General features: G+C 35.3%; 2 protein-coding genes across 3 annotated transcripts; one reads left to right on the forward strand and one right to left on the reverse strand.

Annotated features, from left to right (window-relative positions):
* Nucleotides 1–1,435: 1,435 nt before the first annotated feature.
* LOC117914008 (small acidic protein 1) lies at nucleotides 1,436–1,950 on the forward strand. Its single transcript, XM_034829155.1, has one exon. The coding sequence runs from the start codon at nucleotides 1,508–1,510 to the stop codon at nucleotides 1,694–1,696; it is 189 nt and encodes a 62-aa protein (XP_034685046.1). The 5' UTR covers nucleotides 1,436–1,507; the 3' UTR covers nucleotides 1,697–1,950.
* A 2,830-nt stretch (nucleotides 1,951–4,780) lies between these two features.
* Nucleotides 4,781–27,993, reverse strand: LOC117914342. Of its 2 annotated transcripts, XM_034829644.1 has the most exons (15): nucleotides 27,665–27,992; nucleotides 26,491–26,649; nucleotides 26,173–26,289; nucleotides 25,955–26,039; nucleotides 25,438–25,546; nucleotides 25,261–25,328; nucleotides 25,049–25,174; nucleotides 24,031–24,968; nucleotides 23,535–23,738; nucleotides 23,366–23,426; nucleotides 17,014–17,127; nucleotides 13,004–13,117; nucleotides 12,829–12,915; nucleotides 7,190–7,265; nucleotides 4,781–5,523 (listed from the first exon to the last, which is right to left on the reverse strand). In XM_034829644.1, exons 1-14 carry the CDS (start codon nucleotides 27,772–27,774, stop codon nucleotides 7,239–7,241), a joined length of 2,319 nt encoding a protein of 772 aa, XP_034685535.1. In that variant the 5' UTR covers nucleotides 27,775–27,992; the 3' UTR covers nucleotides 4,781–5,523; nucleotides 7,190–7,238. The 2 variants fall into 2 exon arrangements, with proteins under 2 accessions (XP_034685535.1, XP_034685534.1); XM_034829643.1 differs by lacking the exon at nucleotides 7,190–7,265 and having other exon boundaries at nucleotides 27,665–27,993.

Raw genomic sequence — 27,993 nt, forward strand, 5'->3', positions numbered from 1 at the left:
TTGTTGGCCTGAAGATAATGAACTCTTTAATGTTGATGTCATTAGACTTGTGTCATCTAAAGACCAGGAGAGTCAAACACCATTAGCCAACATAATTTCTTTTCATTCCCATAAAAGAAAACATGATGAATTTGCAAGTATGTACTAAAAAATGGAAGTTATAAATTGGATTAAATTTATTAATGAACTTGTAAATTTGTAATATTTACACTTAATTTATACTTTATGCTAGGTAAAAGTTGGAGGCAAAGGCAAAGAGGAGTTGATTTGACATTAATTCATGAAGATGAGGAGTTAGATGAAATGAGAGGATTTGATGGTGGAAACTTTCCTACTATTGATACATTAGATGAGGATAATAATGACATCAAAGATGAGGATATTTTTTTTGTGACTTAGGTGGTGTTTGTTTTTTTGGCTTTTTGCTAAAAGCAATTTGTTTTTAGAATTTAGGTTGTTTGATTTTCTATTTTTTCATGACTTATTATAAACTTTTTACTAAACAGAAAAAACCAAAATATGTAGTTTTTTCTAAATAAAAAAATAATATATTGATTTTTCTTTACTTTTTAATACTTAATAGAAATAAAATATTATAAAAACAGACAACATAATATTTAACACTATTAAACATTAAGGTTCTATTTAGAATTAAGTAAAAAAAACAAACACCACCTTAGTTATGGTTTTTATTTGTAAAAGTATGAAACTATTAGTATGGTTAACTCTATTTGTTATTTTGTGACTTAATTATGACTTTTTATAATTCTAATGGATTGTTTTCATGTTTTTTTTTTTCATTTATGCTATTAATTTTTATATATTTTAAATTATTTTAAAAAAATTATTAATTGTAAAATAATGGCCTAAAAATGCTTACGTCTCAACATTTCGAGGCTTACACCTCACATCCCAGATACAAAAACGTCTCATCTTATTCTTTCACGTTTAAAAACTTTGGCATAGAGAAAGAAATAAAACTACTGATATTGAATATAAAATATCAATTTTGGACATAAAAAATTTTCTAAAAAATTTATAACTTTTTGCAAAACCTTTGACAAATAAAAATTGTTATTATTATTATTTATTGAAATATTTGGTTAAAATAGACAAAATAATCTCTAAATTGTGAATCTAATTCCTCCCATGTTTTTTTTTATTGAAAAGTAATCTATTTTTGTCATAAATACCCTTTATCATTTTAAGTATTTATGTCTATGTTTTAAAAGATAATGTTATTTTTATAAGAAATTAATAAAAGCATTTTTATCTAAATGAGGGCAGAAAAGGATGGAATGTCAAATTTAAAAAATAGTTTTCAAAAACCCTTTTAATCAAATCACCCTTTATTATTATTATTATTATTATTATTATTATTATTAATCATAAAAAGGGAAACGCCGTCGTTTCAAGAGCATTGTCGCCCATGTACGCCGACATCAACTGGCGGGCACTAGAGAAGTGAAGGAGAGAGAAAGAGAGAAGAGAGAGAGAGAAGAGAGAGATGAGGCCCACACCGATGGAGTACTACGCAGAACTAGACGACCAGGGAGCCACGGTGGCCATGGACGTCGACGATGTTGATCCTCTCGAGATCTTCGGTGAGGGCGTCATCTCCGTCGATAACAAGCTCGCCGACGCCGACTTCTTCAACAGCTTCGAGGACGATTTCGATGATTCCGACATCAACTGATCTCCTATTCGCCATCACTGCTTCCTCTTTTCACTTCTAGGGTTTCCTCTTTCTAATTTTCTTCATATTTCTCTCTTGGGTAATCTCTTTTGTATCTCTACGTGAATATCAATCGGAATTTCGTTTGAATTTGCCTTATGTTTCTGATGGAAGTGAAGGATGCTTGTTTCAATTAAGGTTTCCGACATGAAGCCCCTGTTCTTTTACCTATAAAAAGAAACAAAACCGAAAATTAGGTTCTAATGTTTATTGTAGTGTTCCTTTTAGTTCGTAGAAGGGATTGGAATTAATTAGCGAAATACTTCTATTTAGGGGTTTATTGATCTGATAGCGATGATTTTGGCGTCTTTTATTTTCTTAGACACCAAACAATATATATTTTTGCAGCGCGCATTTTATTTAATTCTTTTTTGGGTATTAGGGTTTTATATTGAAGTTACTGTGTTTTTGTGTTGAGTGAGAAAATTAGAAATGAATCCAACGGAATGATCTTTTGATTATATTGCCAGAATATTAGTTATGTAATTCAGAGTCTATACTTTCCAGGATGAAGAGGGCTGAAATTGCCTATCTGCATCAGTAGAAGCTGATAAGAAGAAAGTTAAATTCACATGCATTCTTTAGAGCATGTAGCAGCCATCTTCCAAGAGGCTTATTCTACTTGCAACTCATTCGCTTGTCTCAGGGATATTAGGATTGTTTGATTAATAGTATAACTAAGGGGATGTTGTTATTGATGCTGGTGCATTTATATTCTACAAGGCTTCTTTGTTTCTTGGATTCCAGAAAGTCCAGATGGGTTCAAGTTGACTTCCATCTTTTTTTGTGGGTTTTAGAGGACAAGAAAGTAGAGGGAAGGGAGGTTTTGAATGTCAGGCAATCCTGGACTTGTTTTGAGTTAGGGCAACCTCCCATGGCATGAACAGAGTTTTTCTTTTCTCGTTGGTGTCTGCAATAGAAACCCTGAACTGGTTTATGGGAAGTTAGAAGTTTTTAATATTCGAGGGCTTCTTCCATAGAAGTGGCTCAGTGATTTGATTCATGGGTGTTACTGACATTATTTTAGGATCTTGATCTTCAGAGGACATCTATAATTATTGGAGATGCCATCTCCATGGCTGCATTGGAGGAAAACACTTCCAGTAGCATCGGATCAATAGTTTGTTCATTTTTTTCAGGATGCATTTTTTATGGTGATGTTCATAAGGAGGAAGAGGAGATGCTGATGCCATATTCTAGGGTTTAATATTCATTTCCATTTTATGCATATTTTATTCCATTCCAGTACCCAATTGGGTGGTTATTGATTATACCTACAGATGAAGGAATTGCAGTGATGTGAAGTTGTTTGCATGACTGCTGCTTATAAGATTGAAAGACCTAATTGTACATGTTTGTGGGTTCCTTTTTATATGGATTGAATGCTGTGTGTGGATAAATTTGTATGAATTGCATTGAGGATCAGGAAGGAGACTGAAATGGCTTAGGAAAAAGGATAATATGGAACATAGATGGTGGGTAATGCCCTATTGCAGATCCTAATGTCCAGTTGGATCACAATGTGGTCTCTAACTAGTGATATTGTAGTTAGAGACCACGTCGTGGGCGATGGATTGCAGCTTGTGAGTGCCAGGGTTGAGAATAATTCAAGATGGACTTCTGGTCAGAAATAAAACTTGTGGGTGATGGATTACAGTTAGGAATACTGTAACATGGGTCATTGATTTCTTCCCTTGTAATGGTTCGGGGAGGATAAAGATTGCCCTCTGCTCTTCATGTTGGTCGAACAGACTCGCCTGTATCTGTTTGCTTGGCCAAGTAGATGCATGGAATTCCGATTACCCTTTATTCTGTGCAACATCTCAGCCAACAAGCAGTTCAAGTGCTTTGCCTAGGAAAAAAAACCAAAAAAGGAACTTCTTAATATATTTTTAATTTTTGCTTTGTTATCATTCAAATTGAGAGTAGTTGCATCTTGAGAAAAATACTAAAAACATGCAAGAGTGGTTACAAAGAATATATCTCAAATCTTGATCTAGAAATGTTATATATAATGTTTTACAATCCATTGAAATTAGTTAAGAACAAATAGGTAATAATGTTGTCTTAATTTTGCTAAAGGTAACAAATAATTTATTTATTATTAATTAAAATAACAAAGAAAAATCTAATGAATATTCTAATATTGTTTAACCCAATATTTTTAATTACAAAAATACATATTCTTCCTTCGATATATTCTCCAAGAGAAGAAACCTCATCTTCCTCACATATACAAACAATTTGAATGGTTAGATTCAAACTTCTACCTCTTTGCATCTCTTAAATAGTGTTATAATTGTAATTTCTCATTTTAAATAATTGTTAAATATCATGTTCAATTATAAATAATAACAAATTAAAAAAAGGTTGTGATGTTGATACATTTTGAGATGCACACAAATATCAAATATGACCCCTTTAATAGGTACCTTGCATCATCATTTTTACCTCCTTTAAGTAACCAAGTGTTAATAGACCTTTGAATTTAATAAATACAAGCAACTATACGATATCCAAATATCATTGACCACCTAAAAGGTAGCGAACAAAATTAGTGTAAGTAGCTTGTGGCCAGTAGTTTACTAGATTTAAATAGGTGGATAGATACCAAAAAAATGGATATTTAAACAAAAAAAAAATTAAATAAAATATGGAGGACTTCTAATTTTTTTTCAAATAAAAGATTTTAAAAAATATTTTCAAATCAATAAGAAATTATCTTTTAAAGAAGATAACTTTTAACTGACTTTCGAAATTTAATAGAAAATTATCTTTTATTGAAATTATTTTAAAAAATATTACAGATTTGAAAATAGTTTGAAAACTGTCCTATTTATAAACAAAAAAAAAAAAAAAAAATCATAATAAACCAATTTTGATTTTTCAGAATCCCCCAAAAAGTTATCAGCTATATCAAAGCCCCTCAGGAATTAAGGCCATGACAATACTTGTGCCTGATAAGCCGACATACAAAAGTAAACCCCTAGGAGGCACTCCTAAAAATTAACTGATGAGATTCCTAATTATAAACCACAAACCATAGAGAGCTTGTTTTTACATATATCCATGAACTTCAACTCCTCACCTCACCAAATTCACCATATACAAAGAACTGGCTTCAGTCGTATGTCACCTGTAGGAAAATTCATGGAAATTGTTTTTGAACATTAAACATGGTAAGTAACCAGCAAATGAGAAAAAAAAAATGCTGAAAAAATAAAAGCGTACAAATATATCTTTTCAATCATGTACAATCAAATACCTCAATGGCTGTTTTTTTTTTTTTTTTTTTTTCTTTTTTTCTTTTTTCTTTTTTTCCAAGTTACAATCAAGACCCCATTTTAGGGGCTTTAAAAGACACAATGACAATCTAACAAGAGTAAATAAACTAAACACTAGATGTTTCTCAACATAGGAAACTCTCTGTTCTCCCTCTTTCTGTTTTTTTTTTTTTTTTTTTTTTCTCCTTTTTGTCGTCAGCATTGCTGTTTAAGCAGAGACCGTACAAGCTTGGGTGGAATCTGAACAAGCTGCTACAGAGATGTTTCACATATTTTGCTTGGCAATTACCTGTCTGTCTCCAAAGTTAGCTGGATTTCCTAATGATGTGGACAACATACTTCCTTCTAGACAACAAAGGGAGATACAATTTCTTGAGCATTTCACAGGCATTTGAAGAAGGAATATTAGTATGAATTAGGGTCTGATGTTGCTGGGAGATGAAGATTGATGCAATTCGACAACTAAGCGCAACAAACATAAGATGGATATGCCTTGATCTCATCCTGAAGCACAACAACACAAAATCAATAAAAATTTTACTCACATAGAGGATATATATATAACAGAATATATCCAAGCACAAATTTAAACTAGTTGGTGAGTTCAATTGGACTAGTATAACTTCATAGGGTATATGATAGTAATGTCAAATACAAGGAAAAAGTCTGTTAGCAAAAAAAAAACATCTTCCGACCCTCCAAATTGTTAAAGGTCTACAGCCTGTCTAGAGACCCACTAACCGAACAGGCAGCCATAAAACCAGATTCTTTTGACACCTCTACGACAACAGATATTACAAGGTTTGGGATTTTTATGATTCTAAGATGAATGGTACATCCAGAGGTTGTGTTTTAATGCCCAAAACGATAAATTTAAGGCAGAATTCCGAAGCAGACTTACAGCATCCCAAAGTCTTGAATTAGAAATAAAAATAATAAAAAAAATCAAGGAAAAAAAGTACACTTAAAAAGAAAAGTACCTTCTTGCATTAGGATAGCACTCTTAGTGGAAATTCTGACATTAATTTAAGCAAAATTAAAACTCCTAATTTCCAAATGAGACTTTATACAATCATCTCTTCTACTTCCTCTCCTTTTAGGCACCAAAATGCAGGTGATCAATATTTCCAAATGAGACTATATACAATCATTTCTCTTCTACTTCCTCTCCTTTTAGGCACCACAATGCAGGTGATCAATACAACAATGCTGGAAGGTCGAAGATACCAATCAAGTCCTAATCATTAAAATTCCTCCTAAACCTGAAAAACCAAGAAAGAAGCCACACCCTGTTTCCCTAAAGCTCATACTGAGACACCAAGACCTATAGATTATACACTATAGTTAGCAGGTAACATATCTAGCCTTGAGGGTATCCATTTGAAACATCAAATTGACCATGACAAAGCTTTATCCCCAAGATACAACCAGACCTGCATTAGGCTTTCAAATTCCTCTGCAACCAAAATGAACAGTGGAAAGCTAAGACCACAAGGAAATAGCACACCAATGATTAGGACTCTCGTTTTGGGAAGAACAAAAAAAACTGCATCACACACTAATTATGATGCCACAAGGCACCTAATTTTGGACAAGATGTCTAAATCCACTCTCCTGGCAAGGCCTTTTTGAAGGGAATAATAAGATGGATCCCAGGACCTTTTCTTCACGAGGATACTGAAGCCATCTTCCAACCACTTAGTACAGTTATCTAACCATCTTCAACAGTCTCTCAACCTACCCAACTGGAACAGAAAATGTAAAATGTAAAAGAAGGTAAGTGAACTTAATCTAAGTGACTCTAATAAAAGCCTACTTTCTAGGAACTATGCACCATCCAATCTTCTAAATAACAGAGTTAAAACACATCTAATTTTTTAGCTTATGCCTAGCAGAAAGATTTTGTACTGCAACAACACCAATGGTCATTTCCTTCATATACTTATCCCATTGGACTGCTTCTTTATGGGACAAGGTGGCTGAAATATTTTTATTTCACACCATATAGATATTTTGCTGATAGAGTATAGCAACATCTGATATGTGCTACTTAATAGCAATAACCAACTAGCGCTTTCATGGTCAACAAAATCTAAATGATGGAATAATAGTAAAAAACCCAATGTAGCCCCATTCAAAGTCAGAGACAATATCAGAAAGAAAAACAAACCATGCAAGTCAGGTTGTACATCTCATATGTGTGTAGTAATCCGGAGTTACTAGCATTCTAAAGCATATGTTGGGACCTACAACCAAAAAAAGAAAAGGTAACGTAAGTAAACAAAATACAATAACAAATTCTGAAATTACAAAACACTTGCTTCATCATACTATGACAAGTAAAATACCAGTTAATCCAACAACGTCACAGAAGTCACTCAAAAGTCGCATGCCTAGGCAACTAGGTTATTTTCAAAGTAGTTCATTTGCGTGTAATGGCAACATTATCTACACATCTTAGTATTCACATACATTGTTTTCTATTCAGCAAATTACCTAGCTTTGTTTGATATGGGTTATGACAGTCTGTAAATTATACAGTGAAGATTATGTTCAATATACTACCATCTCACACTCATATACAACAGATTTTAATGTGAGATTCATGTGCGCCTCCCTCATGTTGTTATTTTGTGCTGTGGCTGATGTAGCTCTTGTTCTTTAACATGAACTGATTCAGGTTAATTGGGTTTGTTTGGCTTCATAGAGTGACATCTAAAATGTTTAGCTTGTTTCAGCAAAGATGGTCAAACCTAAATATGTAGGGCTTGTTTGGAACTGTTTTCCCAAACAAATCTCAAAAAACAATTTTTGATAGCAGTTCCTAAAAGTAGTTTTCAATGTTTTCAAGAACAAAATTTTGTTTGAAACCTCCAATATTAAAAAAAAAAAAAAACAGTTTTCTCAGGTTATTTTCATACCATGCACTTGTTTATAATGCAAAAGTCCCCAAAATATTCACCATATTTTTCCATTGTTTCTCAAAATACTCTACAGAAAACACATGAAAAAACCTAACATTTGTCATAAAAAACATGTTTTTGGAACAAATTCTCAAAAGACTATTTTTAGTAAAAAAATTACAAAATGTACTTTTGTAATTAGAAAACTGTTTTCAAGAATAGTTCCCAAACAAGCTTGTAGGCTTTTGCTAGATTCTCTTTCTTCCTGCTAGCTTAACATTGTTACCTTGTCCTCCCTTGTTCTATTGTACTCAATTTGGTAAAAAACTTCTATCAAAATATTTCGTATTGTAAAAAGGTATCTTTATATGCCAAAGTTCTCAAATTTTCAAACAAAGATCAATAGATTCATAGTGTATCCTTAATTCCTTATCACTCACTTCCATTCTTCATTCAACCATTAACATTAACAATGCCCAACCACCTAGGAGGTATATGTTTCTCATTTTTAAACATATTCCAGTTTATCATGGCCATGCTTTTGCTCCAAAAAAGAATTCTCTCTTTTAATAAAATATCCCCTCAAAGCCCCATTGCAACATGTAGGGACTAGGCAATCCAAGCAACTGGTTATAGTTGGTGTACTCAGCAATCATAGAGGACATGTAGTTAGAACCTTCTCCAAACATACAAGGATGGGATTGACAATTGAGGCTGAAATCCTTGCTTTGTTGGAAGGTTTATGCATTACTATCTAATCAGATTTTGACAACCTTATGGTAAAGCGGTAGTTGGCATTATAGCACAAGTATCTCATGGAAAGCATGGCCCACGGAAGTTAGATTCATGCATCATGGTTGTGCAACTCTATTGACTTTGCTAGAACTTACAGATGTTGCTTCCTTTTGATGCTTAGGTCAGGAAACCACTTTGTGGAATTTTGGCTAAGCAAGGAGCATATCATTTATAACTTTTTTTATTTATTTTTTATTTATCAGAAACAAACTAATTCATTGGTATGAATTTATAAGTACAAATGAAGGATAAATTTTCAACCCCCCATAGGATTTTTTCAAAGCTGTAAGGGATTGCAATAGGGGGATCAACTTTCCCCCTATTTATTTGTGTTCACAATGGAGGTGCTTAGTTGCCTCTTAAAGAGGGTAGTGGTTGGAGGTTTCTTATCTAGTTGTCAGGTGCAAGGTAGGATTGGGGAAGGTGTTCAAATTTCCCATTTGTTGTTTGTTGATGACACTCTTGTTTTCTGTCAGGTCTCTCAGGATCAGATCACTTATTTATGTTGGTTGCTCATGTGGTTTAAGGTGATTTTGAGGTTGAGAATAAATCTAAAGAAAGTGAGTTAATTCTTGTTAGAATCATGGAAAATATAGATAACCTAACTACTGAATTTAGGTGCAAGGTGGGTAGTCTCCCATCCACTTATTTGGGTCTCCCTTCAGGTGCACCATTTAAGTCTATGACAACTTAGGATGGAAAAAAAGGAAGGTTTCAACAAGAGGTTATCCATGTGAAAGAGATAATACATTTCCAAAGGACAATGAATTACTTTAATTTGAAGTACTTTATCGAGCTTGCCCATTTATTTTATGTCTTTGTTCTGTATTGCAAGGATTGTTAGAATGAGACTAGAACAGATTCAAAAAGACTTTATGTAGGAAGGCGGGGCATTAGAGGTTAAACCACATCTTATTAAATTGGTGATTGTTTGCTTAGACAAAAGGAAAAGGGGTTTAGGTGTTAAAGAGTCTCTTAATTCTTAATAAGGTTCTCTTTTGCAAGTGGAGTTGGCATTTTGTGACTGAGAGAGGGGCCTTTTGGAATTAGGTTATCTATGAGAAGTATGGAGAGGTGGAGAAGAAAGAGGGGGGTGGTCTTCTCAGGGGGTGAGAGAGGGGTATGAGGTTAGGTTGTGGAAAGCGATAAGGAAGGATTGGGATCTTGTGAGAACTAGGTGTTCATTCTTGGTAGGTTATGGGCAGAGGATGAAATTTTAGAAGGATAAGTGGTATGGGGACAATTTGTTGAGTGCATCTTTCCCTTTTTTATTTGGTTTAGCCAATTTTAAGGATGTGTGGGTGGAGGATGTTTTGAATTATTCAACTAAAGAGAGGGTGGGAATCCTTGTTTCTCTAAACCTTTTAATGATTGGGAGGTAGATTGCATGGAAATATTTTTGGCATGTTTGCATGAGAGGAGAGTGTGTAGGCATGCGAAAGATACAATGCTTTGGACACCGACAAAGAGTGGCAAGTTTATAGTTAATTCCCTTTACAACACTTTAGAGCCAAACTAGTTTGGGTCTTTTCCAATGAGAGGAATTTGGCTTTCATAGGGACAACCTAGAGTTAGTTTTTTTGCGTGGGAGGTAGCACAAGGTAAAGTTCTAACCTTGGATTAAGTTTAGAAACAAGGATGGTCCTTAGCAAATAGGTGTTACTTTTTCCATTTGTATGAAAAATCCATAGATCACTTGCTTCTCCACACTGAAAAGACAAGGGTTTTACAGCAGTTGTTCTTTGCGCTTTTTGGGGTGTCTCGGGTGCTTCCCTCGTTGGTTAGAGAGACACTATTGGGGTGACATAGTTCTTTTGGGGAAAAAGGCACAAGAAGGTTTGGAATGCAAGCCCTCTATGTTTGTTATGGACGGTTTGGAAGACAAGGAATAGAATTGTGTCGAGGTGTTTTCATTCCAAAGGTTGAAAAGGGATTTTGTTTGCTTTCTTTGGTCAAAGACTAAGCTGTTTATAAATGATTGTCCTTTGACTTTAGTGAGTTTCTTCAATTGGTTGGGCACTTGTTGAGGGCTCTAATTCTCTTGGCATTTTTCTCCTGTTTGAGCCTTGGTGGTGGAGGGAGGTTTGTGCCATAATGAAACAGCTGGGACTAAGGGCTTTGTAAAGTCTTCTCACTTGTAGCAAGTCATTAGCATTAACCTTATTAGCCATCAGCCATGCAAAGGCCTTAACCTTAGGTGAGACTTTAGAATTCTATATTTGATAAAAAAAAATAGATTCAAGTAGTTAGATTAGATGAAGCTAAAAATAAAGATTTCACAGTAAATAGTCTAAATATGATAATAACCAAAATTACACATTTGGAAAAATGGCGACAAGTACATGAGTGAAAAGAGGGCATGAGGATTTTGAGATCAGCAATCTCCAAGTCAGCAAGGTTACAGCAGAAGTTCAAAGTTCCAGCACAAACAGAAGAAGATAAAATAGGAGAATTTCAAACTGTCACTACTCTGAAAAGGTTTGGAAATTGAGAGCAAAGTGTTTGATCCCCTCACCACAAGTCTTCCTAAAAACAAATGGTAATCCCATCACCCACTAAAAATCAAGTATGACTTGAGGAATAGAAAAAACATGTGCAATGGTGATGTAGGACAACCCTAGGATGGTTGCCTACACTTAAGGGTAGGTGGGCTAGGGTTTTATTTTTAGGGTGTAAGGAGAGGAACAAAGAATAAATTTGATGGTAGAGAAAATTATAAGATAAGAAATAGAGAGAAAGAAGGAACAATGAAGAAAAGATGGAAAACCTTAGAGTCTCACTAAGGCTTTCTAGGAGTCTCACCTAGAAGAAAATCAATGGAGTCTCACCATTGAGGGTTGCAACCTTGCAATCAAAGAAAGTATAATATTATTCATCAAATTTCATTCCTTTGATTTACATTGATTAGCCTATTTATAGGTTTCTCTAAGAAATCCAAAGTCTACTAGGACTCTAATAACCTATTATGATTCTAATTCTAATTATAACATCCAAAGTCTACTAAGACTCTAATAACCTATCATGACTCAAATTCTAATTATATTATAACTCAACTAGGTAATCCTAATTAGACTCCAATAAATATTAATCCTAATTTAATTCTAAGTAATATTAATGCTACTTTAATTACAACTAATACTAATTCCCTTTCTTGATATATATCTTGAATACTCATCCTCATCAAATGGCCTTCTAAGGGCAACAATGTGACCACTTGACTAAAATGTTAGCATCCCAACCATTAGGGTGTTTCCTATTGATACTCGATACGACCTTATGCCAAAATAGTACTTTCCCTAGGAAACCTCCTAAGCTACTTTGGTAAGAGAATTCTATGCCTCAAAGAAATCATTTACAGTCTTTTGTGGGGGGTTTTTTTTTGCCACCTTGAGTATATATCCTTTGTTTTAACATTTTTTTTTTTTTTTTGATTGGAAACGACACATAGATTTATTGATAGATAAAAATTATCCTTTGTTTTAACATGCTGGCCTCTCCTTATCTTCATTTCCTTTTGATCTTTTCCTTGGGGGTAGTTTATCCTTCTTATACTATTATATTCATTTTCTATAAAATTAACTTGTTTGTTTCTGGTAAAAAGAAAATTGCCTTAAGAAACACCATTGCAAAATAGAAAAATTTTGAGCCACCTTCCTCCTTATCTTGACACTGTTCTTCCAAGTAATATTTGAAAGTTTTTACAAATATTTGAATATTGTTCTAGGAAGGGCAAGACATGAAAGTTTCAAATGGAAAACAAGAAGCATTTTATGGTCAGGAAACGGATAGAATTATAAGCTGATTTAATTATAGTTAATGAGCATTTATAGACTGATTTCAACCCTTAGTCCATAAATATGAAAATTCTATAAGAAACTAATAGCATGCAATGTGAGACAATGTATTTTCCTGATCAATTTCCATAAGTAAACTACCAGCATATTATCCTTGTTATATCACAGTAGAATCTTTACATTAAGTTTATCATGCCAATAGAACCTACACCAATTTCTCCTGTCAGACAATTTCAAAGGTAGAAATAAATAAATAAGCCTAGCTTCCTTCAGTAAAAAGAGGGAGAAATAAACTGCAGACTTGGCATTATTCTTACCTCAAGCATGTTCTCATCAAGAAAACAGGATGATGTATAATTCATGCCATGAGAACTATCATATTGGAGGATTCTGAGTTTCCCTTCCTGTATTTGAGCAAGTGAATATTATAAGGTCAGGTAAACAGCTGCAGAAACCAAGAAGCAATATCCATATTAAATCCTATTTGTTCACCTTCGTTCCATAGACAAGGCCACCTCCAACAGAAGGATGAAAGCAAGCTACATTAACCTCATCCTCTGCACTAGGAAGAACTCTCACAAGTTCCATATCAGAAACTCTGTAGACCTGCATGATAAAAAGATTTTGAAAGTTGAAATAAAATAGAAATAAACAAATAAATAAAAAATCCAAGAGTTTTATTCCTATAATCACAACATAAGTAGCACATCAAGCTGTTCAACCTAGATACAACAAAGACATTAATTGGATCCAGCTCCTCTCTAATGCATAGGAGGGTAGGATATCTAATATCCTCCTCACAATGTAATGACACGTGCAGGTTTTGCAAATCTATGATTTCCAATTGAAAGAAAATCAAATTTTAGGATAAAGAACAAAGACATGTTCATATTTGGCGAATTTAACAAGATATTATAGAAAAAAAAAATTATTTATTTCTCAATATCGACTCTTTTTTAAATAAAAGAGTCACTGGAAAAAAAATAGATTTTTAATTTTAGTATTTTTTAGATAATCTTAAGAAATAAACAAAACTTGAGTGTTACTTTTCCATGTTTTATTTTCTTTGGTCAAGTATACAAACAAAAATTATAAATAATAGAAATAATACTAAAACTAAAACTAATACTAATACTAATACTAATACTAATAATAATAATAATAATCAACTAAAATAAAAATTTACTTAACTATCTTACTGTGATCAATTAAAAAGAACAATTATTCTACTCTCTTACAGTGTCTATGCATATAAACTATAGATCTAAGTTTCCTCTATGTTTCATTCCCTTGTGAGGACGATAGGGGAGGCCCATACTCTACATTAGAGAGGACCCATACCCCATACAAGCACATTTTGCATGTCCGTGAACGTAATTTCATAGTTAATAGAAGGAATTGGGAACTCATAGAGGAGAAAAAAAAGAAACCCTTCCAAAGTATGAATCACCAGTAGGGAATTCAGCCTCCAATATATCAGGCATCCAAGCTTTGGTGCAATTCCAAAATGGGGGAATTCATCAAAGTATTATCAGTGCACGTTCCTCCAAAGCTCAATTACTTCAATTTTAGGGACACTTTTTTACAAGATTCTCACTATCAATCATTTAATAACCAGAGTGCTACAGTGAAGATCAAATATGAGATTTTTAGATGAAATGGCAGTTGATTGAGATTCAGAAAGGAAAACTTGGGTGCTAGTTTCTTTGAGCTTTAGCTTTAGCTTAGAATTAATTTAAGTTTTAGGAGTTAGTTTTAATTTCTTTAATCTGTTGGGCCTATTTTAGGAGTTTTGTCAAGTTCAAAACTTGGTCAGGTTTATGGGATTTTCTTTTTGTGTTTAGATTATTTGAAAATTTACGAAAGACTACAAGTAAACTTGGTTTAAGTTGTTTGGGGGTTATGAAACTTCCAAGCCAACCAATATGAGGACCAATTAATTATACTCTGCTGAATAGCATATGGAATGCTTAACATGTCAAAACCTCCAAGCATAGAAAATATGCATCTATCTAAGAAATTATAATCTATAGTTCATGAATCTACTGAAGTAGGTCAAGCCCCAAATGTCTTCAATCTGACTTAATTCCGTGCTTCCTCTAACATACAATCTTGATCCCAAAAGGTGAGAAGTTAAAAAGATCTAAGAAATCAACATGTTGATCAAGAAAAAGGGAAGACCGTGAAAGTTTGACGAGTGTTTGTACCAAATTATTTATTTCTTCAGATTTGGGATGTTCCTGGTGTCAAGTTCCTTACCCATGTTATCATGCAGCAGATGCATTAGCAACAAGACATTTGGTTTCTTTTCTAGGAGATCTTTTTACTTCCATGATTTGTAGTACATGTGCAAATAGATTTGCCTTTTAAATCTAGCTTAAATTTATTTTCCCTTTTTGGTTACTATTTCAAGGAAACAATTAAAGAGTGTTTGCAGACTTCTAAAAATAAGTTCCAAAATACAATAATAATTGCACATAATTTCCTTGGTACCAGGACCAAGTTGCTCCACATTTTTACCAACTAAAGAACTCCTTAGACCAGCTGGTTGCTTTGTTTCCAACAGCTAAAGACACTGCCCCCAATGGCAGTAGGCACTCTGGCTAACTGAGGCAACATAGTCACTACATAGAAGCAGGATTATAATGGATTAATAGTCTTCTACTATTTAAGTTGCTTATATCTAAATATCTGGTCTGTGTTGTGGAGGTGATCATGCTGCATTTCAATTAGAGCCCAAAGAATTAGAGTGGATTGGCAATTTCCTGTTATTTAAGTTGCATAAATCTAATATCTGGTATGGGGGTTGCACATAATTCGGTGGCAATTTGGGATGGGGTGGAGGAGAGGTTCCGGAAGAGGCTTGCCATGTGGAAGAGCCTTACCCTGTGGAAGAGGCAATTTCTTTCTAAAGGAGGGAGGATCACCCTCATCCGGAGCACTTTGTCAAGTATACCCATATACTTCATGTCTATGTTGTATATGTCACTGTTCAGATAAAAGAAAGGGTAGCTTGGGTGTTAGATGTCTTTCTAAACTCAATATAGCCCTCTTGGGCAAATGGAGTTGGCGCTTTGTGGAAGAAATGGGGGCTTTTTGGAATCAAGTTATTAGTAGGAAGTATGGGGTAGAAGAAGGGGGGTGGTGTACTTGAGAAGTAAGGGAGGGGTATGGTGTGGGGCTTTGAAAGAAAATTAGGAAGAAATGGCCTTTTATGAAAAGCAAATTCGTCTTTTCTATAGGGGATGGAAGAAGAGTGAGATTTTGGGAGGATAGGTGGTGTGGAGACGAGGCTCTAAGCCTTTCTTTCCCTTCTTTGTATGCTTTGGTGACTTCTAAAGAGGCGTGGGCGGTAGAAGTTTGGGATGCTTCAGGGGAGGAGGGGGGCTGGAATCCACACTTTTCTAGGCCATTTAACAAGTGGCAGATGGAGATGGTGGAGAGATTCCTATTCTCCTTACAAGGGAAGAGGGCGGTTACTAATTTGGGGGATAGGATACAGTGGAAGGAGGCTAAGGATGGTAATATTTCCGTTAATTCCTTTTATAGTGCTATGGAGGGTAGTAGCACAATCCCGTTCCCGAAAAGCATCATTTGTAGCACTTCTATTCCTACTAAGATTGGTTTTTTTGCTTGGGAAGCCTCTTGCAATAAAGCTCTAACGTTAGACCAACTAAAGAAGAGGGGCTGGTATTTTCTAAACAAATGTTACCTTTTTTTGCTGAAGAATCTATTGATCATCTTCTAATTCATGGCACCAAGGCTAGGGTTGTGTGGGAGTTGTTATTTAACCTTTTTGGTGCGTCGTGGGTTCTCCCATCGTCAGTGAAAGAGATCCTTCTTGGGTGGCATGGTTCGTTTGTGGGCAAAAAACGAGTAAAGGTTTGGAGAACAGCCCCCTTGTGTCTTTTTTGGATGGTTTGGAAGGGAAAGAAATAGGGTTACTTTTGAAAATGAGGATCTTTCAATCCAAAAGATGAAATATTCTTTTGTTTGTAATTTGTGGTCTTGGTCTAAGTTGTGTATAGATGAAGGACCTAATTTTTTAATTAACTTTTTTGAGTGGTTGGGCTATTAATGAGGGGGGGTGAGTTTTTTGTACCCCTCTTTATTTTGTCTTTTGCCTATGCGCCTATTGTATACCTCCTGTATGCTTTGGGTTAGCCGTTGGGCGCCCGTTTCTATTAATATACTTCTTTTGTGTCTTTGTCTATCAACATATATATATATATATATATATATATATATATATATATATATATATATATATATATATATATATCTCGTACATATTTGTGTGTTATTGAAGGGATCATGCAGCACTTCGATTAGAACCCAAAAGAAGTAAGACAAAATTGAAAGGACAAAACATCTTAAATTATCAGCTCAAAACTGATCAACATCTTTCTAAAATATAGAAATCAAATTATCAAACTCAAAAATACAAAGAATCAACATGGCAAAAGTTAAGTACAACAATGAGAAATGCATGAAAAACTTACCTCCAGAATTGTGTAAATAGGCACTGTTGTCTCCCCATCAATGACAATACTTTTGAGAAGTGAATTATGGCGACGCCCATAGGCAAGTAATAAATGCTCTGATGTGGGTGAGAACTGCAGATACAACATTAATGTACAAGATCAACAAACATTTAATGAGCATGAAGCCTTGCTTCACATTTTATGGATAAGATAGCATGCATCAGTGACATACACAAAAGGATTATTACATGGTCTCATCATCCATCCAGATTAAAGAATTTCAGTGAGACACCATGTGAAATTTTTGTTGAATAAATATTACAAATATTTATTTTCAACAATAATTTATAATTACCGTTTTTTTCTGAGTAATATACATTATTGTTAAGCAGCATAGCCTTCCTAATAAAGCTAACCTTTCAGCTTCTCTCAAGTATATAAGGTTTTGCTGCATTGATCTTACCACTTTTTTTTTCTGATCAGAACAAATCATTTCATTTCTATTAAATATAAAAATGAAGAAGATCGAAGAATAAGTATATAGTTTCTCTTCATTGATCTTACCCTTTTTCTCTGATTGGAGACAAACCAATCCATTTATATTAAATATAAATATGAACAAGAACAAGACATTCTCCCACAGAATGCTAAATCTAATAAATGCGAGGAAAAAAAGCTTCAAAAAGAGAAGCAATACAAGCTACACAGCTGAATAAAATTACAAAAAACAATCCAAAAACAAGCCAACGCAGTACTAACTACAGCTTAAGGATGAAAAATATTCCCAACAAGAGACACCTAAAGGATGAAAAAACCAAAGCATTAGCTGCTTGATTGGCTAATCAAGGAACCTGGTCAAAAGGATACTCTTAACTTTCCAGCTAGCAATATAAAAAAAATTTACAAAGCCATCCATTAAACTTTCATGGGCATTTGTCCTCCTTAGCATAAAAATGACAATGGTGGAATGCCCTTGAGGCTTGGCTCAATTGGTAAGGTGTTGGGGTTAGGTTGCAGGACGTTCCAGCTTCAAGTCCCAGTAGGAGCAAGAAGGGGGGAAAAAATGAAATTCATCACAATACTAACAACAACAACCTTGAACCTATGCATCATTCGATGTGTTATTAACAATGTAATTATATGTTTTTTAGTAAAAAAAATAATTCAGCTTGAAATAGTAGAGTTTTGAATTCTCAATATTATCAATAGACCAATTCAAATGAAAGGTTCAAATATCCAAATAAAGTTAGCCAAAGTAAAAAGGGCAAAGTTAGTCAAATTAGAAGGAACTTTGAAGAATGAACTAAATGAGATAGAACTTGTAAAAGTCAAAACTAGATCCTCACCTTCCACAAATTGTCCCCATCCCTTTACCACTTGAGTTAGGCCTCAAGGGCATGTTATAGAGGATTTACTAAGGGTGTTATTGGAGTTTCACACTAATGAGGTAAAAAATTAAAATACTAATGTTGAGATAAATTAGAATAGAAGTGCCAAATGATCGTTAAAGCAACTAGATATTTAGGACAAAGAGATCCCCTATCCCCGCTTCTTTTCACCAGTATAATTGATGTCTTAAGCATGATGTTGCTGAGAGAAGAGAATGGTTTACTGGAACACTTTCTAATGGAAAGGAGTAGGACTAGAGTGTCTCATTTGCAATTTGCAAATGACACCATCTTTTTTCTAAAGCTTATGTGGAAGATTTGCAAAACCTTAAACTAATCTTGTTGGCTTTTGAACACATCAGGACTCAATCAATGTAGAAAAAAGAAGTCTTGCTAGTATCAACATAAGTTAAGAGTCAAATCACAAGGTTGTCTCTAATGCTTTTAACGCATTGTCTCCAACTAGCATTTAATCTACCTGGATCTCCCATAAGGAGGGAACCTAAAGGCAAACGCATTTTGGGATCCAGTGATAGACAAAATTTCGTAGAGATTGGATGACTGAAAAAAGTTTTTTTATCACCAAGGGGAAGAATAACTTCTAATTCAATCATGTTTGTCCCACATTCTAGCAATTTCCTCTCTCTTCAAGATTCCTAATTTAGTAGCATCCAAGATTAAGAATTTACAAAAGGATTTTCTTTAGTCAAGGGTCAAGGAAGGTAAGAGAGATCACCTTAGTAGTGAAGACCTAGTATGCAAGCCTAAAGAAGATGAGGGATTAGGGTTTGGGAAGATTTCTTTTTGATAAGTAAAAAGGAAGTATATTAATCAAAAAGAGGAAACACAAAAAACTAGTGCCCTCGAAGTATACAGGGAGTATACACACTGTTTTCCCTTACTAGGAGCCTATCCAGTCTTAAAAACTTACAAGAGAAGAAGGGCTCGCTACTAAGGAAACTCTGACCCAAGACCAAAGATTACATACAAAAGAATATTTCAATCTTTGAATTGAGAGCTCCTCATTCCTAAAAGCTAGTCTATTCCTCTCCTTCCACACTGACCAAAATATACATAAAGGAGTCATTTGCTAAGCCCTCTTGCGCCTTTTCCCCACAAACACTCCATTCCATCCAAGAAGGGTTTCCTTCACTGTACACGAAAGAGTCCAAGACACACCAAAAAGGGAGAAAAGAAGGTTCCACAAGACCCGCGTCTTAACACAATGAAGTAAGAGGTGATCCATCGTTTTTGCTTCAGATAGACAAAGAAAGCACATGTTTGCCAAAGAGAACCCCCTCCTTTGAAGTTGCTCCAAAGTTAAGACTTTACCCCAAGAAGCCTCTCAAGCAAAGAAAGCTACCTTTGGAGGCACTCTTACCTTCCAAATACTTTCGCTAGGGAACATAGAAGAACCCCCACGCTCCAAAATAGAATAAAGAGACTTAACTAAGAAAGTGCCATCATTTAAAGCTGTCCAGATCACTCTATCTTCCTCCTCCCTTTGTACCCGGAAGGCATGGATCTTCTGCAACAAAAGCTCCACCAATTCAATCTCTCAATCATTAAACGCCCTTGCAAAAAAATGAGTCCAGCCATCCGCATTACCAGCGGGGTTCCAAACCTCCGAAACCCAAGCATTCTTAGACAAGGAGATGAAGAAAAGAGAGGAGGACTCACAAAGTGGCTCATCTCCACACCACTTGTCCATCCAGAATCTCACTCTTTGCCCACTACCCACATGGTAAGCTAACCTACCATCTAAAAGCAACCACTTCTTCCTGATTGCTTTCCAAAGCCCACAACCGTTTCTCCCATTTACTTCCCGAGTACGCCATCCCCCCTCCTCTTCGCCATACTTGAGACTAATTACAAGGCTCCAAAACGCCTCTTACAGAAATGGCTTTGGAGGGTTCCTAAGGAAAACTCTACTCTTTGGCATCAAGTCATATTAAGTATTTATGGGGCTCATCCTAATAGGTAGCTGTCAACATTATAGTCAAATGATCACATCAAAGCCCTTGGAAAATCATTGCACAAGTTTTCTAGGATTTCTCTAAACACTCACTTTGTGGTGGATGATGAGGCAAGAATTTGATTTTAGGAAGATTTGTGGTGGGGGCACCAACCTTTGTGTTCATAACATCCAAGTATTTTCGAAATCATCATAGTTAAAAATCTCCCTATCTCAACTAGCCTTAGCATCTTTCTTTTTCTTAGAACCTTAATTTCCATCCTAACCTTATTCACTTGAGACTGAGAACCTTGAAAGACACATACCATCTCTCTCTTGTACATGTCTCCATTTGCCCCATGAATGAGACCTTCATCATTATCATCTTTAGGCTTACAATAAAATCTTTCCTTTTAACTTTGTCCAATCTATTAGATCCAATTCCTTTTCCTCTAGCTAAATTTTGATGAAAATCTGAAGTCTCATCTAAGGTCAAGGTCTTCGCTTGGCTAGTGGCACACAAGAAAGTAAACACCAATGAAACACTATAGTTGAGAAGACCTTACAAACCCTTAGTCCTAAATGTTGCATTTTGCACATGGGCAAGGCAAAGACGGTTGATCATTTTTTTTTTTTTTACATTGTTTGTTGGCTTTGAGACTATAGAACAAATTATTCAAACAAGTCAATTTGGATTGGGTTCCCCCAAGGAGTATATGTGACATGTTAACCATCTCATATAGGGGTTTGGGAGTATCATGAGGCAAGGTCCTTTAGCAAAAAGCTTATCTCACTTTGATTTGGATTGTGTTAGGGGGTGAAATTGTAGGATTTCTTAGGACAAATTGATGAGTTCATAAACTCTTTGGGATCTAATTCATTTCTATTCCTCTTTTGGGACCTCCTACACCACTGTTTTTTTTTTTTTTTGATAAGCAAACAACAATTCATTAAAAGGGGAAAAAACCCCACCGTATACAGGGCGTATACCAGGCCACAAGACCCAAAACAAGCAAAAAACCAAAAAACAACAAACCACCCCTCAACTGGAGGCCAACCACTCCAGGAAATCTAAAAGGGAGAGCGGTTCCTCTTCCATGTACAATTTAGCCCATCCCCACAAATTACAAACAAAAGAATGCTTAAACCTCTGTATAGCTAAGTCCCCCCCCCTAAAGGCTAATCTATTCCTTTCCTTCCACACCATCCTACACCACTGTTTTCAAAGGCATTCCTTTCAATGTTATTCAGCTTGATTGACACTAGGTGTGTAGAACAAAAGGGTTTGGTTAACAAGGAGAGGAGCATTAGGTTTCTTCAGGATGTTGACCCTTAGGGAGTGATGAGATACTTTATTTGTATACTCTTATGTGGTACAATACTAATGTATGGATCTCCTTAATATAGTGGAGGAGTTCAATGACGTACATTTTGATCAGTTTTTGTATTTTTGGGGAGGATCCCTCATCCTTCTCATGTACTTTTATTCATATTTAAATATATATTTTGTTTCTGATTAAAGAAAGGATCACTTTAAATTACTAGCACTCTCCTCAAAAATAGGGAACCAAAACAAACCTTCAACCTTTTAAACATACCCCGTTTGATCTTACTTTATTGCAATCACATATGGAACTTAATGCTTCACTTCTTTTTTAAATCCTCTCCTTAACAAGCAAATATACATCTTCATAATTTAATCATCCTTATTGTTACTTCAACCAGGACAGAAAGTTATAACTAATAACAAATAGAATACAAAAGTGAGAAGATGCTTCTTATCATAGTCCAACTATCACATGACCCATCTTTCACGAGACCAACTTTCTCTCAAACAATCAAGCCCGTCTATTAGTCTAATGGAAGAGCACATCAATAGTGCACAAGCTAAGTAGTCTACTAGCTAATTTAACTTAGCTTGGAGTTTTGGACCACCATCCCAGCTTGAAACTTATGCTTTTCTTTGATCTTTGCCAGAATTTCCTTTCCTTTAGTTTTTATTGAATTTCATTTTTTATTTCATATTTATCAACTATTAATAAGTTACTAATATTTCTGAATTTTCATGAGATTCAAGTAGCAAAGAGATAAGATCATAAGTTTAAGAGTTTTAGAAGTATCAATTGCTAGGATCTTTAGATTCTCTTAACCCTAGTACAGATACTCCTTCAAAAATGTATTGTGATATGTTTTTCCATTTAATTCTATAAAACCATGTTAGAGAAACTTCAAAGGGACTTTGGGATGGACCAGATGGTGCAAGCTTTTATTTAGTGCATCAAACCAATAGCTAAGAGAGAAGATTGTTCCAACAGATTAGGTTGGAGATTAGTAAGAATGGCAACTTCCTAGTCATTTACCGCTTTTTGCGCCCAATGGTGTAGATTTCTTTTCTTACCACTAAGGTTTGATCTCAAATGATGTCATCTAAATACTATAATATTTTTTATTTATTAATTTTAAAATTTTGAATGATGAATATTTTTAACAAAAATGTAAAAAATTACTTACTAAATAACAAATTGTAGAACCATTTCCAAATAAAACTAAATATGAGAGATTTCATACTTTTTTAAATAACAAATATTGGGATGCGATATAATTTTTATTTTAAATAAATATAGAACATTGAAATACAATATGTTTTCCATTCCATTTTTTATTTAGTATACAAACCAAACATGAGCATGGTATAACATATCTATTGAATAACATCCAAGGATATCATATCCCACTACAAATGAAATCCTAGGATATGAATATCTCACTTGAAAATAATATCTTAGGATACGTGTTTCTTATCCTATCCTATCTTATCCTATTCAGTCAATAAAATATAGTAATAGTTCAAATTTCACATTGAAACAAGAAAAGGAAAATAGGCAACAAAACACTAGCAAATATAATTTGCACACATTATCATATCCTTTTCTTGAGAATCATAATACAACTGTACTGCTTGAACATTTTTCATAACAGCATAAAACATAAAGCACTATGGCTCACAAATCTCCAGAAAGCAGCTGACCTGAATTGAAGTTAAACAATGAGCAGCTCGTATTGCTCGTGACGCAAGCACTAAACCGAATCTAGATGAACAAAAAGTGAATCAGGTTTATAATGAAAAATGGAAAGGGATCTGAAATCTGGAAAAAATATGACTACAATCAGAGATGTATAAAAGGTTTAAGCTTTACGTTGCCTCCTCCAAAGAATAGATCCGAAGCTCGTACATAACTTGGTGGGCTGAAATAGGATGGCGTGTTGGGGATGTTGCAGCCCCTGTGACACCATGGTGCATCTGGCCCTGTGATCCAGGATCAGCTTCCAAATGAGGGAGCATGCATGCAACACAGGCTGCCAAAAATCTCCCACAGGGCGAAAAATGGGCTCCCATTTCACTGCAAATATTCAAAAACATGTAGCCTATAATACTACACAGTCTGGACCATAATATAAAAATGAAATACCAGATGGGGAAGCTTATTGACTTCAACATCAATAGGATCAAGATGTAATAATGATGGCATGAAGAGCTATGGTCAAAATAGTGTAAGTGCCAACCAATGATGCATCCCTTATATGATTTTGATTGTTTACAAAATTACAAAACTAATGAATAAGCAAACATTAATTTAAAAGGTTAGCATAGGGAGAGAATGTCATGAATTTGACACAATATAAAGGATATACCTACAAAGAACGGCATGAGGTATAGTTAAGCGACATCGCTCTGCATCAAGAGAGGCACATGGATCTTTGATATCATGTGGCCATATTCTCAGCTTCACAGTACAAGGTAATTCTGCAGCTGCTGCTGCAGCCAGGGAGGTGGCAAGTTCAGATTGGATCCTGCTAACAACAGGCTGCAAACCACTTTCATCCTGTCCAATGTTTAAAAAAGCACCTTCTGCAGACCCAGTTGCTGCCCGGGAACGAGAAGATCTATGTCGCGAACTTGATCTTCCTGTAACCCTAGATTGGCTAATACTAGTTGACATTACTGAGGAAACCATGGGAGCAGGAGTTTCAGTTTCACCAAATGAAGATGGATTTTCATGACCAGAGCCACTAAGTGGACGGATCGTACGTTGGCCAGCTTGGCTCTGGCCAATTAACCACCCTTGCAAGAAAGGGAGCTCCCAATATGAAGGGTCACCAAAAGGGAAAAACTGATTACTTCTCTCTTCAGGCTGCACTTCTGTTGTATCCATAGCATCCATTGCAGGTTGAGGAACCGAATTTTCCATTTCCCTCAATAAGGAATTGGTTCCTGTCTCCTCTGGCATAGGGGAGGAGCTACTAGGTTCCATAGGAGATAACAGCAGTTCATACTGCCCTGATGGTGTTGAATATGTCAAAAGGCGCACTGAAGTAGAATGATCCACTCTCTGTTGTGCAATACTTGGACCAGCAACTCCATCAGTATGCTGCAGAGAGATTCTCCCATCATCTCTAGCAAATGAAGGCCAGATAAAAAATGGTAAAGACATAAGTGGTAGTTCGTCGGCCAAACTAGAACGATCACTAGAATGAGCATCAGCCAAATATACAGTAGGAGGAGGATAGCGCAAGTAACCAGGAGAAGTTGCAAGGGTCATTGAGGAATCTGAAGAGTCAAGGTCATTGACCTGCAAATCAGCATATTAATAGGATCAACAAAAGAGCCAAAATGTAATGGCTAACTAAGTCGAAACCACAAGTATGTCACCTCAGCAGTTAAAAGAAATGGAGCAGCATGTGGATGAAAATGCACAGCCCGAAGGGAACGTCGTGTCTTCAATACAATGGTTGGTGAGGATGTCTCTCCTCTCCTATTATAGTGCCATATGTATAGCTAGTACAAAATTTAAAAGGTCAAAACCATTTACAAAACAATCCAAAATAGAACTCCATACAAAGTTCCAGACAATAAATTCTCACCTTGTGTCCTGAAGCTACAGCAAGAAGCTCCCCTTGGGCATGGAAAGCAATTGAAGCAATGGGACGGTCTGCATGGAGGAAAAGGAAATTATCAATCAATCAAATACACAAAAGTATACATCTGAGCATAATATTGTCTTTGAAATGTTAGAAAAAGAGGTCCATAGAAATCATTACAAAAGTCACGTGACCCTATGCACTCTGCAGTATTTGCATCCCACAATCGAACTTCATGATCCAAACTTCCACTTGCAAGTATTTCAGGATAGAGCGGATGAAATCTAACCTATAAAAGTTCCACCAGCACGTCAGATGGAAAGAAGAAGCTACCTTGAGTAAGAGAGTTTCTTTTCTTGATTTCATTGTTAGAATGATGCTAATTGGGGTTTGTGAAAAAAAGTGGATTTCTTCTTTTACTTGTTTCTTTATTATCTCACAGGTTCCTTTCTTGTTTGCAAAGTCAAATAAATGTTTGCATACTCCCTACATACTCGAGTTATATCCAATTTTGTTTTTAAAATATTGGCCCTTATCCATTCAAAAATAAAAATGAAATAAAGCCCTAAGGTACAAACACTCGATCTCTAGCAGGTTTCACTTAAAACAGGAATAATTTAGAAAAATTGAATAAGGCTGAAATAATGGGCCAAAGATCTAATAACAGAAATGTGCAAAATTCATAACACATGCTTACCACCCAAGGTGTCCTCCGGTGACCACTCAACACCTTCAAGCAGCTGCCATTTTGGCAATCAATAATCTTCACTGTATGATCTCCACTGCAGGCACAGAACCAAAATGCAGTTTAGGAAAATGAAAGCCATTCTGGTATACTAGTAATTTAACTCAACTTAATTATCCCTGAACCCCAACCCACTACGTCAACAAGAAAGTCAAACAACAGCAGCTTACTGTGTAGAAGCAAGTGTTTTTCCATCAGGACTAAAGGCAGCTGCGATAGTGGACCTTGGAGGAGGTAACAGTGGGCAGTATTTTGCAGATAAATGCCGCAATGATTCTGCCTCCACCCTGAAACAAGGACAAAAATTCAAGAGAACCAGCCAGAATTCCAGTTCATAGGTTTCATAACAGACAGAGTGTGTCCATCACTGTGTGGCATTCAAACAAATTTTTCTAAGGATAAAGAACTATCCAATAAAGACTCCAAATGAAGGTGCAACCAAAAAAGTACGAAGATCACAAAAAAGCAACTTGCCACACAGGCATTACCATGAGATAAGACCACATCTTGCATTTCTCGCTGCTTCACACCTTGGACCAATGGAATTGTGATGCCATTTAGAAGCGTCTCCCCATAACCTTTTTAATGAATGCTTTGTTCGCGGAGCAACCTCTCTCCGTGCTAGCAGTCGATAGACATTGCTTCCACTGCCAAAATCACAAAACCAAACTAAATCGGCAGGAAAAGAAGCATGTGCAAAAAGGAAAATTTACCTCAGGCAAATAGCTCAATGAAATCTCCTACATCAACAGTATCCTTTTCCTTTTAATATTTTCTGGGCAAGTTGCATTTTCCATTTCAAAGCAGCAACCTTTCAAACAAAAACTATGAGAAACATTTCAAACTTTATTTTTTCTACTATTTCACTCCCTCTGGTCTTTCTTCAACTAAACTGTTTTGCAAAATGCCTTCATGCTACAACTTGGTGCACTTTCTCTACCAAAAATTATCAAAAGTTACTACTTGGTTTCTACACATATAATTAGCACCACCGTCAAACTAGAAACCCATACTTACCTCAAAATTCCCAAATATCAGTTTCCATATTCGGCCCCAGATAAATCAAGATGAAACCCTAAGTGCACGGTTCAAGTAAGAAAACTACCTAATATGTATATATTTATATATATAAACTCAATTTTGCTTTTTAGCTGCACCTCTGATCATTTGAAATGAACACCATGGTGAAAATGAAAATGTAGAAATAACATCTAAAAGAGTCGCATAGGCACAATACCCTAGCTTATTGAAAATCAAACAAATGTTTCTAAAATTAAAATAAATAAGTAAATAACCCAAACAAAGGGAGAAAACACTACATAAAACTGCAATACCTAGGATATTGCGATAATTACAAAATCAAACTATAATTATAAGCATAACATAAGTTCACACGCAACAACCCTATCTGCAACCTAGGATCAAACAATAATTCTAGGTTGAATTGCACATGAAGACATCACCAATCCAACAAAATCTCCAAAACCTGCCTCAAAAATAAAAAAATAAAAAAATAAAAAATAAAAAATAAAAACCTCAGATCTTCACCTAAAACAATCAAATTCCAAAACCCAAAAATGGGAAAAAGAAAGGAAACCCAAAATCCAGCGAAAATTCAAAAAACCCCAAATCGGAAAATGCAAAACCGCTGCTGATTTGCACCTTTGTCTGGAATTGGGGTGGCTTGGAACAGCCTGAGGAATACGAGTCTGCGAACTCGAGGTCGACGTCACATTCACACTCCCATCGTCCACCCAGAAAGAACTCCTCATAATTTTCTCGAGAAAATCTCATACTCCAAAGTTTTCCGGCATTCTGTGCAGAATTTGATGGCGAAATTAAATTTGTGTAAAATTTTTTGGATCCAAGGAGAGAACGATAAATTAATGGGAAGAATATGGAGATCGATGAATCGAGGCGATGATGAAACGACGTCGTTTGCTATGTGCAGTCACTGTAGCAAGAGCTCCCAAAGGATCGAAAACCTAAGA

This window comes from Vitis riparia, chromosome 5 (genome assembly GCF_004353265.1).
Source record: "Vitis riparia cultivar Riparia Gloire de Montpellier isolate 1030 chromosome 5, EGFV_Vit.rip_1.0, whole genome shotgun sequence".
Classification (NCBI taxonomy): domain Eukaryota; kingdom Viridiplantae; phylum Streptophyta; class Magnoliopsida; order Vitales; family Vitaceae; genus Vitis; species Vitis riparia.